Raw genomic sequence first — 15,487 nt, 5'->3', positions numbered from 1 at the left:
AAAATAATTAGTCACTTCTGAACTTGGATTTCCCTTATGGGTGATCTTAGGTGCAGCTTCCATGTCCTGAATGTGTCTCTAGCAATTAGTCAGGGCTGCTACCATGTGCTTCTTCCAAAATGCTGCAATTGAACATCTGGCGTGATGCCTTCTATTAAGGGGGAGCTGAGTTTTACTCCATTACATTCTAGTTTAGGAGGTTGAGAATGAGGAAATATTACCATGACCTATAATTGGATCTGCGATTTGTTGGCTCAGATGTGGAAGACAGAGCATTTTAAAGAACTAGGAGTGTGGAAACAGCTTCGTGGGAATACTTGCATTCCTCTCTGAGTTTCGTTTGCTTTTGATAGATAAACTATGTCCTTCAGAAATCCTTATTCCCAGCTCTGGGACCTTGGTTAGTAGAACTGGAACAGCTATGAAACACTGAGAGATCACCAGTAGCTCTGAGGGTGTTTGAAACAGGTAAGAAAGAGAAAAAATGAAACCTAGCTCTCAAATGCCAGTGCGTGGAGAGAACAAATTCCTTGGGGGATTCAGGAATAATGATTACTAAAGAGGATTTTAAAATCAACATTTAAAACCCATGCAGGAAGCATGAACAAGCTTTAGTATATCCATGAAGAAATACTCATGAAGGGTCACCTATGTTAAAGATAAGATGCCTGGATCACTTAACAAAGAAATGATGACATGGTTTCTGACTTCGGGAGCATAGTATGGTAGTTTCCCTTTATCTCAGGTTTCTATTTCCATGGTTTCAGTTACCAGTGGTCAACCACTGTCCAAAAATATTAAATGGAAAATTATAGAAATAAACAATTCATAAATTTTAAATAGAGTGCCATTCAGAGGAGTGTGATGAAATCTCTCGCCATCCCGCTCTGTCCCACATAGAAAGTGAACCATGCCTTTGTCCAGCAGCTCCATGCTGTCTGTGTTATCTGCCTGTTCATCACTCAGGAGCATTCTTGGTTAGCAGATCAGCTGTCACAGTATCACATTACTTGTGTTCAAGTGACACTTATTTTACTTAATGATGGCCCTGAAGCTCAAGAGAAAAGCTTTTGGCATATTGTTATAGTTGTTCTATTTTATTATTGTTGTTGTTAATTCCTTACTGTGCCAGATTTATAATTTAAACTTATCATGTGTATGTTTACATAGGAAAAATCTAGTATACATAGAGTTCTGCACTATCTGTGGCTTCAGACATCCAGTGGGGGTCTTGATACGTGTCCCCCATGGATAAAGTGGGGGCTATTTTGTAGTTTAGTTGTGGAGATTATTCCCCTCATCTAAATAACCGTTCAATTCAGTAGTGTTTGGCTTACCACAGAACATGCATTAGAAGGCTCAGAGGATGAATGTTGATGTGTAGGGGAAGTGGAAGAATCTTCATGGAAGTTTGAAAGATAGGTAGGGTTTGGATAGACAGAAAAGAGGGGCAGCAATTCTCCATGATTTAAAAAAAAAACATGAGAGAGAAGATGTATCAAGAGTGATAGAAAAGTTTAATTCAAGCAAAAGATCAGGAAAGTGATTCATTGAAGATAAGTGTAGTGTCAGAGATGCATACGATGTCTGAGACTCTTAAACAGGGATCATCCTTTCTATCTCAGATTGAAAACAGAGATAAAGAAAGGTGAAGTGAGTAGAACAGATTGTGAAGAGCTTTGTAAGGAGCTTGTACTTCATGGCCACAGGGTTTCTTTGAAAGCTTTTGCAGAGGAATCCTTTGACTTGAACTTCCATTGCAGTACAGAGGGTGCTATTAGACTTAAGTGAACAGCTGTATGTGTATGTGTATGTGTGAATAATGTTTACATCTCCTCTGAGTATTAGACAAGAAGCAGATATGAAGTCTTTACCTTAAAAATTAAATAACTTTTCCTGAAGGTGAGGTGAAGAAGACTGAAGTTAGTGATTACCTTTTTTGTTGTTGTTGTTTTTTTTTTGTTTTTGTTTTTTTTTGGTGTTTAAGAGGAAACATAGTAGTGATTTCACTGATCAATGATGGCTTAAGTGTTTGCTTCCCTGGAAGAGGAAAAACGGTGGAACAATTGGTGCTCTTACTTTTTGTGTGATTCTAAATGAACTCCTTTTCAATATAAAAGAAATTTATACTTTGTTAATAACAAGCCTAAAGGTAGAGACTTCTCATTTATTTGTGACTATGAGTAAATTTTCTTTCTCTTCATACCAACCTCTGAAATATGCATAAAGACATATTTGTAATGTTAGATACTAGTTTTATGATTTAACTCAACAAGTAATTATTTGTTTAGTTTTGTTATAGAAATAATACACCTAACAAAACACAGATTAACAAAAATAATTGAAAATCACTTGACATATCATCACACAGAGAGATACTACTATTAATATTAGAAATATTTTGGACACATTTTCTCAATCTATATGTATGTTTCCCAAATTGGGTCATATTGTGCATATTGTTTTGTAGTCTTCTCAAAAAGATAAAATCTAATAATATAATAAGTTGTTATAGTAATAACATCTATTCATGTCATAAATATTTTTATAATATTTATGACTATGTATTTCATTATATATTTGTACTATGTTTCATATACACTATATTGATGAACAGTTAAGTTTTTACTAATTTTTATTTTATTGCTAATATAACAATAAATATTTTGGGGGTCTTAAGGTCTGTGTGGTGTCTTTCATTCATGCTTTCACATCTTTTAATAATTTGGGGTTTTTTTTAATTGCTACTAAGTTCTAAGCTCTGTTTTAGGCATAGGGGTACATCAGTGAATAAGCTAAGAAAGTTTCTTACTTTCATGGAACTTACCTTCTAGTTGGTCGACATGAAAATACATGAGGAGACAAATAAATGAATGTTATTAACTGAAAAAATATGGTAAGTGCTGTGAACATTATAAAAATGAGGGATGTGACAGAGATTGTTAGGACTGAGAGGAAGGGAAAACCCCACCAAGGAGGTCTGAGCTTTGAGTTGAGCTCTGAGTCCCAGGAAGGAACCAACCATGCTTGGGGACATAGCCTGTCAGTTAGGTTTTCAGTCAGTTGTTAAGACGAAGTCTGAAGGAACTTGAAGTATTTGCAAAACAGAACAGGCCAGTGTGGATGGGCTTAGTGAGTGGAGTTGAGGGAAAGGAAGAGGGAATAGGTGGTGAGATCAAGGAGGTAGGCAGAATCCAGGTTACATAGACCTTAAAGGCCATCGTAATAAGCTTGGATTTTATTCTAAGTGCAATAAAATGCTTTTAGACCATCTTAAGCAAGGAAAAGACACGATTTGCTTTACATTTCTGCTACACTGTAGGAGCAAGGGTTAGCCTCAAGGAGATAGTAACAATGGCATTACAGGAACTCATAAATAATAGTGCCTTAAACTAGATTGTTTGTATTGGAGACAGATGTAATAGGCTTGTGACAATATTTGGAAATAAAGCGGTCAAAACTTGCTGCTTAATTATTTTCTATAAATATTCCAGAGCATGCAAATGCAAAGATCAGAGCAAAGAATATGCACATTGTAGAAATCTCTGTGCATATTCCCATGTATCCAACAGGAAATTTATACCATGTAAGAGGCAATTGTAGTTTCTACCATTTACCAGAAATATTGACTTTATACACATCATAACTAAGACGGAATCTTTACTCTCACAGCCTATGATGTTGAGAATGTACGTACTGTATAACTTAGGCCTCATTTTGGTATTATTCTGGTAATACTTTACACATCAGATGTATTTTCTCCCATGAAGTCGAAAAAATAAGTTTTTAATTGTGAAAATAGTTTGGTATTCTAATCTTTGGAAATCAGTCCTGTTGTGTCATATTTTTGAAAAATGGAAATACCAACAAAAAAACTGAAATACTTTTCTAAAATGCCTAAAGTTAAAACGTTCTACCCAGAATGATAGTAAAAGCTACAAATATGCTATGCTGAACAATTGTGGAGTTTTATTCACATGAAACTTGTATTACATTTAAATTAAATAACACTTGCTCTCGTAGTTTCTAAATCACAGATTTTTACTACCTTAAAAACATTAGCCTTGTCTTATGAAAGACAGAAGGTCAGATTCTCAGCTCAAAACCTCAACTTTGATATAGCATAAGTGAAGGAAAATAACAAATGATGGTATATTAGACACAGTTGTTCTTTCAACAAGTGGTAATTAAGATGAAGTTAAATATTTTGTCTTTTAAAATTACAAAAGCCTGATAGCAGAGAGAGTGATTTCTCTGAAACCATCTAATTTTGGAGACAAAGCTGTTATCTAGAAGAACTCAACAAGCAGGTTTAATCACCAAAGCTCAACATTTTAGTTCAGTAATTGTAATTTTCAAAACTTAGAAAGTGTAGTTCTAATGGACAAAGCAAATTAAACAAACTACACCTTATCACTGATGAAAATAAACTTTAAATTCTGATCATTAAAAAATAAGCTGTTAGGTGTCTGTATGTCTTTAAATGACAGACCAAATACATGTGAAACCAACCCCTTACCCTGCTATCTTATTGTCAAATAGAGAAATGGTAGGGAAAAAGACATAATTATATTGACAATTTCCCCATATACATAGCCATGCTTTAAAAGAAAAGAGGAAAAACTCCATAGATAATAAATGCTGAAGTCTCTACAGAAAAAAAATGCATATTGGAAACCATATAAATGAAGATAAATGAAGGGGAAGGGGAGGGCCGAAGCTCACGGTTGAGTAGGCATTCAGGTCCAGGTGGGGATAGAGGCGACTCACATGCAACCTGCAGGCTTGAGACAGGGGAAGACGCTGCACCACACATCGAGAATGTAGTTCTATAGCTTCAAGTGGCCAGAACAATGCCACTAGTCTGGAAAATGAGGGTAAATGGAAAGTGATTCTCAAGGAGATACTTCTCACTTTCTAATGATAAAACTCTTTTGATGGCTAATGTTGGTGTTTCCTTTTTTTTTGGTTTGTCTTATTAGTACTTAAAAATTGTAATTGAATGAATATGTTGATTCAGGTTTAGATGAGTGAAGAGAAATTTAGAAAGCATTCAAAAACACTCCCCAAAATGCAGTGATTATAGATATCAGCGTAAATATGTTATTACTTTCCCTAATCCTAAAATATCTACCAAAGATATTTGTTTATTACAAAGGATAATAGTGCTTCACAGTGCAGAAGCCCAGCAGATGCTACCTTAACCAACTATTCAAGATTAAGATGAACAGGAATTTTCCAGAATGTCATTTTGACATTATGTACACTTTATATGTACACTTTATATGATGGATACAATATTGCTTAGGTGATACACTGACCCAAGCGGTATAATCTCAATCTAATCATAAGCACACATCAAGCAAATCCAAACTGAAAGACATTCAACAACAACAAAGAAACTGACCACTAGTCATCAAAGACATGGAAACATTGAGGAACTGTCACAGGTTGAAGGTTAAGAAGCGTATTAAGTGTAAGGTGGTTCTTGGGTTGGATCCTTGAACAGAAAAAGGGCATTATTGATATGAAAGATAGTCTAATAAGGTCTGTAGTTAATATTATATATGTCAGTTTCCTGGTTTTATATTACTTTATGGCTTTGCAAAATGTTAGTCTTAGAGAAAGCTATGTAAAAACTATGCAGAAACTCTGTACTAGTTTTTGTTTCAAACTATAAAGTTAAAAGGAATGTAAAAGACAATAACATATGATATATATGTATGTGTGTGTGTATATTCAAATATACTATAACAAGAAGTAAATGTCCAAATAAAAAAATGTTCAATGAGGATGAATAGGCACTTTACAAAACAATAAACTTAAAAAAGATAAGAAAGGCAGACACATTTTTTACAGTATGTATTTTTTAGACACTGAGCAGAGAGACAAGAAAGGTTTAAATCTTGGCAATAGAAAACAAACTATAAAGACAACAAAAGCAAAAACAAAAAGTGTTTAGACATATAGAAGATTTTTAAATGACAACATGAGTTTGAATATAAGGTCAGCAGAGGATTTTCTAGAATGGAATTATTTCATCCCTAGAAATGGCCTTTGAAACCACCTACTCTAAGTGCATTGTTGTACAATTTGGGAATTGAGAGCCTATAACCATTTAGGGTGGCCCTGTCAGCCTGTCCTGGTGGAGCCCTATGTCCCTGTGCATTCACGAAGGAGACTTAATTTGTAGCATAACTCTACCTTTTTTTTCCCCCTCCAGATGTCAGACAGCTTTTGTTTCCCCCAGTTCCTATGTTAATTAGCTATAGTTGTTCTTTTGACTTGGAAACAGGCTCAGAGATTTGAAAGGATTTCCTCAAGGTCACATCAGAGGAACATAAACGTACTGGGATATGGACCTAGGTGTATCTGACCCCAGAGACGATGCTTTTTTGAAAGCAATTGAAACATTTATTTTTTATTTGCATACAGAAAAATGCACTCGCTTTGGTATACAGTTCTGATTTTGACAAATCCCTAAAGTCCTAACACCACCACTGCTATTAAGAAGCAGAACAGTTCTATTACCCAAAATCATTCTCTCATGCTTGCCCTTTGAGGTCAACTGCTCCCCCATCTTGAATCCCAGGGGACCGTTCATCTGTTCTTCATCCCTATAGTTTCACCTTTTTCATGTCATACAAATGGAATGATACAATATGTATCCTTTTGAATCTGGCTTCTTTCACTTAGCTTTCTGTATTTGAAAACCATTAATGATATTGCTTATATCAATAAGTTGGTTCCTTTTTATCGCTGAGTAGTATTCTGTTTCAGGGATGCATTCCAATTTGTCTATCCCTATATCGGCTGAAGAGCATTCAGATGGCTTCCACTTCTGGCAATTAAAATGAAACTGCTGTAAACAATTGCACAAAGGAGTGGGATTGCTAGGTTCTGTGTCAAATGTATGTTAACATTATAATAAATTGTCAAACTGCTTCCCACATGGCTGACAGTTTTGTATTTCCACTTGCAATGTGTGAGACTTCCGGCATACCTTCTCACCAGCACTCGGAATTGTCAGTTGTTTTTTGATGTTTTTATTTGCACTTTTTTAATGAGTGTGTAGTAGGATCTCATTGTGTTTTTTAATTTGTTTTCCATAATGACTAGTGATGTTGAGCATCATTTTATAAACTTATTTACTATATTTGTATCTTTGGTTAAGTGTCTGTTCACATCTTTTGCTTATCTTTGTTGGATTGTTTGAATTTTGAGAATTATAATATGCTTATATTTATGGATATAAGTTGTTTGTCAGATACGTGATTTGCAAATATGTTCTTCCAGTCTGTAGTTTATATTTTCCCTCCCTTAATAGTGTCATTCCTAAAGAAAAAAAAAAACTTTTAAATTCTGTTGAGGTCCAATTTATCATTTTTTTGTTTTATTGCTTATACTTTTAGGTTTGTATCTAAGAAGTCTTTGCTGAAGCCAAAGTCAGAGAATTTATTCTGTTTTTCTCTTAAGGTTTTATAGTATTACATTTTACACTTAAGTCGATGACATATCTGGAATTAAATTTTATACACAATGTGAAGTACGGGTCAAATTTTTTAATCTACACATCCATTTATCTACTTGTATATGGAAGTTCCATTTGATCCAAACCATTTGTTATATAATAAGATTATGCTTTCTCCAGTCTACTGTCTTTGTACCTTTGTCAGAAATCAATTGAACATATTGGTGCATGGGTTTATTTTTAGACTCTTCTGTTTTAGACCCTACGTTTCTATCAATACTACCACACTGTGGTAGTATAAGTAAGTATTTAAATCAGTATAGTAAGTCCTGATATCAGATTGTGTGAGTCTTCCACCATTGTTTTTCTCTTTCAAAATTGTTTTGGCTATTCTCTTTCATATATATATGTTTCATATATATATATATATATTTCATATATATATTCTCTTTCATATATATATATATATATATATATATCAATTTTTGGAATCACCTTGTCAACATCTACAAAAATTCCTGATAGGATTTGAAATGAAGTGATTTGGAATCACCTTGTCAACATCTACAAAAATTCCTGATAGGATTTGAAATGAAGTGAATAACATTTGAGATGAAATGAGATTGCATTTCATCTGTAGACCAATTTAGGGAGTATCAACATCTTAACAATATTCACTTTGTGAGTCCAGAAACATCTCTCTCTGTTTATTGAGGTCTTTATACTTTTGGCTGCAGGTGTGTGTGTGTGTGTGTGTGTGTGTGTGTGTGTACATGCATGCTACTTTAAGGAGTACAAGAGGAAGAAGAAAAATAATCAAGAAACTCACTCTTACAGTAGCATTTCTCACATTTTGATTATTTCCTCAGTCTTTCTACTTTGCATAGTCATCAGGTAGGTGCGGTTTTATTTCTTCTAGAATTTTTTGTTGTAATTCATGGAAGAAATAACCTGCAATGGGTTTACTTTATCTTGTTTGGTATTGAAAATCAATTGGCTTTAGTTTTTATTATGTAAATCCTTCTCGGGTGGTGATGACGTGGATCAAGGAGCACCCAGAAGTGGTTTATTTGGGGTTTTTCAGTTTGAATAAACCAACTCTGAGACAAGTTCCCAAAGGTGGAGTTGTCAAATGTGAAGGATAGCCTTATAATATTAAAGTGCAAAGGATTTATCTCAGGTGGATGGGAGCCTAAGGGAAAGGGTAGAAGACAGGACCATGTTTTCTTTTTATGTGCACTAACATTGAGTTAGAATCAGGAGCTTCTTCCTTTCTTGACAGTGTCATGATGTGTATTTGAAAATCAATGAAATCAAAATTGATGTGACAGTTTGCAGAATCACCAGGGCCTGTCTGGGAGCATTTTTTAGCAGGCACTGCCTTGCTGACAAATAACAGAAATTAGCATGTAATGCAGGGTCTCACAATCTTAACATTTATTTAGTCCAAAAGATAAGATAATTTCCTGTGTCCAAACACATCTCAGCTGATTGATAAACTTCAGCACCTTCCAAACAGTATTATTTCTCCTAACTCTCACGAGGGCTTATGAAAGAAGTGTAAGTAGCTTTCTCTTCTTGTAGAGATAATAGTCAAATTTTCCATTTCAAGAATTGGAAATCACTAAATGCGTTCTTTCCAGCCCAATATTAATTGCATGTTTTATTTTTTATGTCCTGTTTTTAGGTTATTTGTAACATAGGCACATACAAAAATATATATCTGATCCTTTTTCTGTTTTCTAGTTATATAATTCATGAATCTTCATCTTGCTTTTATTACAAATTAACATGCTCCTCTAGAGATCCTCAAACTAGTTCTTCACTAAAGCAGAGTGCTGCAGAACAGTCCAGAATGCTAACCAGAGTAATCCACTAAAGCGAATTTCACCGACAACTATTTGATACACATTTAGGATATTAATATGTCTTTTGTTAGGATAGAAGTTTGATTGTAAAATTAGAAGGTCCTAACTGATTTCTGAGTGAGGTCAAAATGTGTGTGTTTTCTAAGCCACAGAAAATATTTAAATATTTTTTATGAGTTACGTTGTTCCCATGAAAACTGTTCGGTGTTAGAGCAGATAATGAGTCATATTTTAAAATGATATAACCAAATTAAGATGTATAAATCTCAACAAAGGTTAGAAAAATGCAAGATTTCACTGAAATTTAAGTATGTGTCTTATACACAAAATTATGCAGATTTGTGCAGAAATCCACTAGGCATAGCTTACTGGACGTATATTCTTTCATTCATTCGTTATTTGAGCCCTGGGCACTGCTCTAGCCTCTCAGGTTGCAGAGATAATTAATACATGATTCCAGTTTTTAAAAAACCCTCAAGTAGGACATTGTGAACTGATTTTAAAATAGAATTGTAATTATCCTTTTCAAATGAATATTTGGACCTTCACTTAGTCATTCAGATGAGGGTGAGAGAGCAATTACATTGTACCCATAGGCTTCTAATGGATAAAATATGTCACTTATAAATGCTTCATTCATAGTATATAGCTTTTTGTAGTTTACAAATCGCATTTGAGTTGTACATTTAATTTTCATAATAACCTTCTGATTAGATCAGGCATGTATTAAAAGCCCCATTTATATTTAATGGAACTGAAACTAAAAGAAGTTATGTATATTTACGTCCTAGAAACAGAATTGAGAAATGATAGAATTGAGACCCCAAGAGCACTGCTCACATTACAGGAGCCAGCCCACTGTTTCTAAAAGTTACAGCCCAGCCTACTTGTCCATAAGGCTGGGATTAAAATTCTCATGATAAACTGACTGAATTAATATTGTTTAGATAGCTGAGAAGCTTACGTTAGCCTCAGTGTACGTGTCACCTTTTCTGGAAAACCCACCTTGATTAGACTAGACTGTTTAGGATTCTCATTTACAAACTCTTACAATTACTACCATAATAAGTTAGCCACTTTGTAACAATCTATTTTAAATATGCATACCCTTCTAAAATTTCATGGGGCTAATTTTCTTGACTGCTGTGTTTCTACTCTCCCTATGTATCACTGGCTCAAACGAGCAGGTCTTACTGATTCTTCAAACATGCCAAGCCTGTCTATTTATCTTAGGGCCTCTACAGATTCCCCTCTTCTCAGCATGTTCTTTTCCGAAGAGCCAGTGGTTTGGGCTCCTTCTCTGCTCTCTGCACAGTGCCAGCTCCCAAGAAAAGCTTTTCGTCACCATTCCAGTTAGATATTTCGCACCTTGATTTATGTGCCTCATAAAATGTAGCATAATTTTACATGATTCTGTTGATTTATCTATGCTTTGTTTTTAAATTCCGTGAGAGCAGGCATTTAATCTGTCTTGTTTACCACTTTCATCTCAACACCTCAATGGTTCCTGTCAAATACTAGATACAAATTATGTATTTAATGAATGAATGAATGGAAGGATGAATTGATGAATTCTTAGGTTTGGATGTGCTAGTTAATTTTTTTAGTACACATAGAAACAAATACATAACTATTTTTAAAATTGTGTTTATATCTCACCTAAAAGAGTCCTGTGTACTCCACTTTGGGAAGCACAAATTAATCGTTAGGTAATTATTCCTTAATATCTTTCTTCCTTGGAAATATTTCAAAAATTTCATGTGAATATATTCTCTTCACTTCTGTATTCATAGTGCCCACCACTGTGCCTGGCCCATGCCAGGTACTGGGTAAGAATGGGTTTAATAAATTAGTATTTGCCTCTCTATGTGAATAGTATATGTTTGTACCTTGTGGCCATACACACACACACACACACACACACACACACATATATACATATATAAATTTGTTTTCTTGGCTGGATGTGGTGGCTCATGCCTGTAATCCCAGCACTTTGGGAGGTCGTGGTGGCCAGATTACCTGAGGTCAAGAGTTCGAGACCAGCCTGTCCAACAAGGTGAAACCCCATCTCTACTAAAAATACAAAAAAATAGCTGGGTGTGATGGTACACGCCTGTAATCTCAGCTAGTTGGAAGGCTGAGGCAGGAGAATTGCTTGAACCCGGGAGAGGGAGGCTGCATTGAGACGAGATTGCACCAGTGCACTCCAGCCTGGGTGACAGAGTGAGACCCTGTCTCAAAAAAATAAAAATAAATTAAAAATGAATTTATTTTCTTATTAATACTGAGATGTTTGCTTATCCCCCAGATCTGTCTGGGTGTAAACTAACCATGTTTTTTTTTTCTCACATTTACAGGATTATACCTTGACAATGTACTTTCAACAAGCCTGGAGAGATAAGAGGCTGTCCTATAATGTAATACCTTTAAACTTGACTCTGGACAACAGAGTGGCAGACCAGCTCTGGGTGCCTGATACCTATTTCCTGAACGATAAGAAGTCATTTGTGCACGGAGTGACTGTTAAGAACCGCATGATTCGCCTGCATCCTGATGGCACTGTCCTTTATGGACTCAGGTCTGTTGTCCCCAATTCAAAATATAACTTTTCCTGAACAAAATAGCTGTTACTTTTCATTGGATGGAAATATTGTGCTATTTTCCTTATCGTTCCTCAATTCTACTAAGAAACAGTTAAGCCTCCTATCCACTAGACATTTGAGAGCTTAAGGTAGCATAGTTACAAAGGGACTTAACCTCAGCTAAGACTACATTTTTCTGAATTATCTTCCAATATCAGCTGCTGATCCTAAAGCTGCTTTCTTTAAGGACTAGGGATAAACAATATCAAAATAGCTGAGACATAGGGTTTCTTTAAAATGCAAAAACTTTGTGAATGCCAAATAATTGTTTGAATATGGGAGATGCTGTGTTTTATAAATTGCTTCTGAGCTGCCTTGACGGGATCATGGCCCTCTGATGATGAGAAAGCTTATTGTGACCTCTTACCTTCCAAGGAGCAATCAGACTTGCAAATAAATAAAGCAGTCATCTCATGTTTATTAATAGGAAATTTATACTCAAATATACCTCTATGTCAGGAAATAATTGTGATACTCTGATATCTGGGTGAGGATAATTTATAGAATAAGATAGTTTTTCTTTTAAAGTTTATTCTGTACTGAAAGCATGGTTTCATATTAAAAGATGGTTTTCTAGAAAAAAAAAGAAGAAAAAATATATCTTTCTCTGAAAACACTATAATAGAAAGGATTTCTCTTCATTAGAGTGGAAGAAATTCTAAAGTCAGATTTTCAGTTGCCTAATTTATTCTGTGTTACATGAATATGTGGTTACCTTCTCATAATGGTGATAATAATAATAATAATATTCATTTATTGAACACTTGCTATGGGTCAGACATTGAGCTAAGTGCTTTCATGCATTATTATAGTTAACCCTTACAACAACCTCATACATTAGGAACTGCTATTGTCTTTATTTTCAAATGAAGAAACAGAGGCTGATGCAATTTGCCAAAGATTACAAAGAAAGTAAACTCTGGAGATGGTACATAAACCCTGTTCCAAGTTCAGAGCCAGAGCCCTCAACAGGATGCCTCCAATTCCACATATTTCTTGTCTATTCTATCTCATTTTTATTTTCTGCTTTATTCAGTACTCCTGACTGATACTTTATCTTAGATCCCTAGACTCAGCTGTTTTGTTTATGACATTTGTAGAGAAAAAGGCATTTGGCCTTCAAGGGAGGGAGGGATAGCAGAGGCAGAATGAGAGCACATTTGTACTCTGTGGCAAGCACTGGTGGTAGAGAAATGAGTTAGATACAGGCATTGCCCACATATATGCCTCAGAAAAGAAGGAAATAGAAGAGAGAGAAGGTAAGTTGACTGGTAAAGTCTGAAAAGATTCTACTGAAGTGGTGGACTTCGAAAGTACTAATGGAAAGAATTGTGTTCAGAGGATACATGATACTAAAATTATTACTTGGAATCAACTACAAAACATACAGTATCAGAGAGACCTTGATGAGAGGGTGACCATGTGTGCAGTGGAGAACAGGGAATGAAAAAAGACTGTAGTTTAACATTTTTAGAAAGTTAAGCATGGAGGGAGGTAAGAATCTAGAAGAAGGCAGGAGACTTAGAAATGATAAGTTACCCAGAGCAGACCCAGTGCTGGATGCATTTTGTCCATCATATCACTTCATCTTCACAGGAATAATGCAGAAATCACCCTGGGCTCTTCCTGTTTCCCCAGAATACCTATTTTCTGTAGAAACTAGACATGTCTGGCACTATGAAACTATGACATGTCTGGGCACAGGACATGTCATATTCTCCTTTGTATACCCAATCCTGACTAAGCACCTACACTGTAAATAGCAGTGCAATAAAGGTTAAGGATGAATTCATAAATGCATATAGACAAAGTTGAGTGGACAGCAAAATCAACAATCAGAATGCTTTTAGAATTGAGAGGAAAAGGGGGCTGAGCTCGGTGGCTCACGCCTGTAATACCAGCATTTTGGGAGGCCGAAGCGGGCGGATCACGAGGTCAGGAAATCAAGACCATCCTGACTAACACGGTGAAAGCCTGTCTCTACTAAAAATAAAAAAAAAATTGCCAGGCGTAGCGGCAGGGGCCTGTAGTCCCAGCTACTCGGGAGGCTGAGGCAGGAGAATGGTGTGAACCCGGGAGGCGGAGCTTGTAGTGAGCCGAGATCGCGCCACTGCTCTCCAGCCTGGGTGACAGGGCAAGACTGCATCTCAAACAAACAAACAAACAAACAAACAAAACAAAAAAGAATTGAGAGGGAAAAGGGGTAAATCAATATTATAGATGATAAATTGGCTTCTTTATATCATTAATCAAACAAAAATGATGACAAGTTATTCTTATCATTAAGATCACCTGGACGCTATTGTTGTACCTTTAACTCGTGACATTGGAAAATAATCATTCTCCCATTCCCACTTCCATCAAGGGCTATGAACAAAATATGCAGGTTCCTGAACACATCTAACATACATAGAATTTACACTTCCCCACGGAGAGGGCTCATGAATGGTGATTGTTCTCTCAGCTGTATTGTTAATTGTGAAGGGCTGTTTAATAAGAACATTCATCAGGAAATATATAAATGTCCAATTCCAGTTTTAATGGGCAAATAGTAGAACAATTTGTTCCTTAGCGAGAAATTTATGCATATCAAATCTTTCTCAACTCAAGGAGGTTCATTTGCAATAGATAAGTAAAAGGAATTCAGTTAAAGTTAGCTATTTTTCTATTTAATTTCTAGCTCCATTTTATATAATGTTAAACTATATTATTCTATTGTTATAGTTGATTCTACAATACTTAGCCCCTCCTGCTACTTATCCACCCCCAGCCAGTAATTTTCTATTGCTGACAATGTAGTAAGAAGTTTATTTTGTGTCTGTATTCCATAGGGCTGCACTGAAACGACACTTAAAATAGTAATAATATTAATATCAGTAGCTAGTACTCAATAAGAGACTTAGCATGTACTTGTCACAGTGCCAGAACTTTACATATGTTATCTTATTAATATTAACTTTAGCCCTGCAAAATGGGTACCATCATTTTCTCCGTCTTACATGAAGAAATGAAGGAACTTGCTGACAAAATTACACAGCTGCCCTGCAGAAGAGCTTAGTTATCTGAAGGTAAATACGTTGATCTTCACTCTTCTGTCCTGCTTCTTATGTACTGGCAAGATGGAAATAAAGAATACTAGGAATCACCTGAGAGCATGCAGGGAACAAAAAAGATAAAAAAGTGTTTAGATGGAAACAACTTTTATTAATCCATAAGTACAGGCTTTATTCTGGACTGATAAAAATAAGGCCCTAATGAACAACCTGCCTGAATCTTCTATGAAAGGTGCATTATTAGGTCCTGTGGTTCACACTGGTTCCAGTTTAGTAGGGAATCTTGCTGTCTGGATTTCTGAGGCACAGGCAAGATCTTTGTAAATAATTTGGCAGTGGCAAAATTTACTAGTCTGGGTAAGACATATTGAAGGGCAACCATGAAGACCTGGATATGGGAAGCTGCCACAAGAAAAACTTTAAATATCAAGGCAGTGACCAAGAAATTGG

General features: G+C 35.5%; 1 protein-coding gene across 3 annotated transcripts in view; it reads left to right on the top strand.

Moving 5' to 3' along the window:
• Positions 1-15,487, top strand: part of GABRB2 (gamma-aminobutyric acid type A receptor subunit beta2) — a 259,173-nt gene that overhangs the window by 76,479 nt on the left and 167,207 nt on the right. For all 3 annotated transcript variants that reach the window (XM_054489138.2, XM_054489135.2, XM_054489137.2), the window contains exon 5: positions 11,700-11,920. In XM_054489138.2, the coding sequence (XP_054345113.1) occupies positions 11,700-11,920 (221 nt within the window). The remainder of the gene's footprint in view (positions 1-11,699; positions 11,921-15,487) is intronic.

This window comes from Pongo pygmaeus, chromosome 4, assembly GCF_028885625.2.
Source record: "Pongo pygmaeus isolate AG05252 chromosome 4, NHGRI_mPonPyg2-v2.0_pri, whole genome shotgun sequence".
NCBI classification, from domain to species: domain Eukaryota; kingdom Metazoa; phylum Chordata; class Mammalia; order Primates; family Hominidae; genus Pongo; species Pongo pygmaeus.
The sequence above is the reverse complement of the archived record's forward strand: the minus strand, read 5'-3'. Positions and strand labels throughout refer to the sequence as shown.